Source organism: Plasmodium falciparum (genome assembly GCF_000002765.6).
Source record: "Plasmodium falciparum 3D7 genome assembly, chromosome: 5".
Taxonomy (NCBI): Eukaryota; Apicomplexa; class Aconoidasida; order Haemosporida; family Plasmodiidae; genus Plasmodium; species Plasmodium falciparum.
In genome coordinates this window covers 1015001-1017500 of record NC_004326.2, presented here as the reverse complement: position 1 = coordinate 1017500, position 2500 = coordinate 1015001, and the positions used below count along the sequence as shown (strand labels likewise).

The window sequence follows — 2500 nt, the reverse complement described above, 5'->3', positions numbered from 1 at the left end:
ATTGATATATATATTTTTTTTATTTTTTAACTTATTATATTTATTTGCTTTTTAATTAAGGAAAAGGGGAAAAAATATGTGAGGGAATATATTATACCAAATGTATATATGTTAAGAAGCAAAAAAGAAAAAAAAAAAAAAAAATTCTTTTTATTATTATCCTTGTAACAATGTACACATTATTTAATACTTACATAAAAATTTAATATATTACATATTTATAATTAAAGAGGTTCAAATTAAAATATATTCATATGGTTTAATTTTAATAAGTTTATTATATTTTTTTTAATATGTACATAAAAAAAAAAAAATATATATATATATATATTATTATATATATACACATATAAATAATATATGTATTAAAAAAAGAAATACAAAAAAAAAAAAAAAAAATTTAAATTAAAAATTAAAATAACACTATATTCTAATAATAATAATGGAAAAAAAAAAAATATAAAAAATAATAATAAAATTAATGAATATACATATATATATATATATATATATATATATATATATATAATATCTTTTCATTTGACAAATTTATTATAATTATAATGTAATAACACATATAAACAATAAGATTACTCAGACATATATGGATAAGCCATATTGTAAATAATAATTAAAAAAAAAATAAAAAAAAAACATATACGTTATAATATATTATACCAAGCAATAAATAAAATAAGAGATAAGCCTGTACATTTATATATATATATATATATATATATATATATTTATTTATTTATTTATGTATTTATTTATGTGTGTACTTTTTGTAATATAAATAAATGGACATCTTAAAAAATTAATTTTAATTAACAGTGTAACAAGATAATTTATATTATGTTGTCATTAAATAGTAAAATAATTTTTATTTATTTTTTATTTTATTTTATTTTTTTTTTTTTTGGTACAACCCTTAATTCTGTTCATATTGTTCACAATGTACGGTTATATCCATATGATCATATAAAACTTTAGTTCCTGATGATGGTTTGTTATATAAGGATAAAAATTGATTAATTTTATATTCAACATTATCATCAGATTCTTCATTTATTTTGAGAGGATCGGAAAATGCATTATTCATTTCGACAATATCATCTGTTATGTCCATATTAAAATATGTAACATTAGTTAACGTTTGTTTATTTTTTAATATGTTATTATAATACTCAACTAAGTTCTTATTATTATTTATTATATTTACTTTTAAATCTTCTTCAGACGACATTTCGAGTAAAGAAATATTATTATTTCTTAAATCATATTTATCATATAGTCCTTCCATAATTTACAAACTTTTTTCAACATATATATATATATATATATATATATATATATTTAAATTAATATATAAAGAATACAACACAAAATAAATAAATAAAATATAACAAAATTATTTTTTATTTTTTATTCTTTATTATTATTTTTTTTTTTTTTTTTATATTCCTTTTTTGGTTATCATACATATTTTCATATATGATATAATTTTTGTCATTTTAAAAATATGCTACATAAATATATAAAAGTAAATTCAATTTATGGTTATAAATTTAAATTGTTTATATTTATATATATTAATATTTTTATTTCATACTTTGAAAAAATCGTTATTACAACTATAATATTATTCTCATTTAAAAATATTACATATATATATAATATATATATATTATAATTATATAAATACCATATATTCTTATAAATTACATCTAATTTTGATTTATATTTCACTTTTTCTTTTTTTTTTTGTATAATATATTTTCACTGAACCTTTTGTATACATTATATTATATATATATATAATAATGTATTTATTTTATTTTATTTTATTTTTTTGGCGTAAAAAATAATATTATGAAAAAGAGCATATGTATAATATATTTATAGTACATAATTATTTATAAATATAATATTATATATATATATTTTAATATTTTATAATATGCATATATATATATATATATATATATATATAATATATAAATATTATACATATATATATATATTATATATAATAATATAATTATTTTATATAAATTGTTAAATTATTTCTTTATATAGGAGTATATGTAATATTATATATTTTTTTTTAATTATTTAAATAAATATTAAAAAAAATATATATTATATATATATATATATATTTATATTATAATTATTTTATTATGGAAAAAATATATTTTTTTTAAATTTATTTATATAGATTTATAATTAAACATATGTAATTTTTTTTTTTTTTTTTTTCTTATTTGTTATATAATAGAAAAATCAAAAGGACGAATATATATATATATATATATATATGAAAAACAATTTTTTTTTTTCTGTAATTATTATCCTTTGGGCGATGTTGTGTACTTTATATTATTTGCATTTATTAAGAATATAAAATTTTTTTTTTATAAAAGATAAGTATTACAACATAATATTTTTACAAGTAAAAAAAAAAAAGAGAGAAAAAAAAAAAAAAAAAAACTTGCCC

The 2500-nt window shown here is 12.8% G+C and overlaps 1 protein-coding gene across 1 annotated transcript; it reads right to left on the bottom strand.

Annotated features, from left to right (window-relative positions):
- Positions 1-931: 931 nt before the first annotated feature.
- PF3D7_0524500 (conserved Plasmodium protein, unknown function) lies at positions 932-1303 on the bottom strand (the record flags this gene model as incomplete). The annotated part of the gene is made up of 1 exon (XM_001351765.1): positions 932-1303. One exon carries the CDS (start codon positions 1301-1303, stop codon positions 932-934), a length of 372 nt encoding a protein of 123 aa, XP_001351801.1.
- Positions 1304-2500: the final 1197 nt, after the last annotated feature.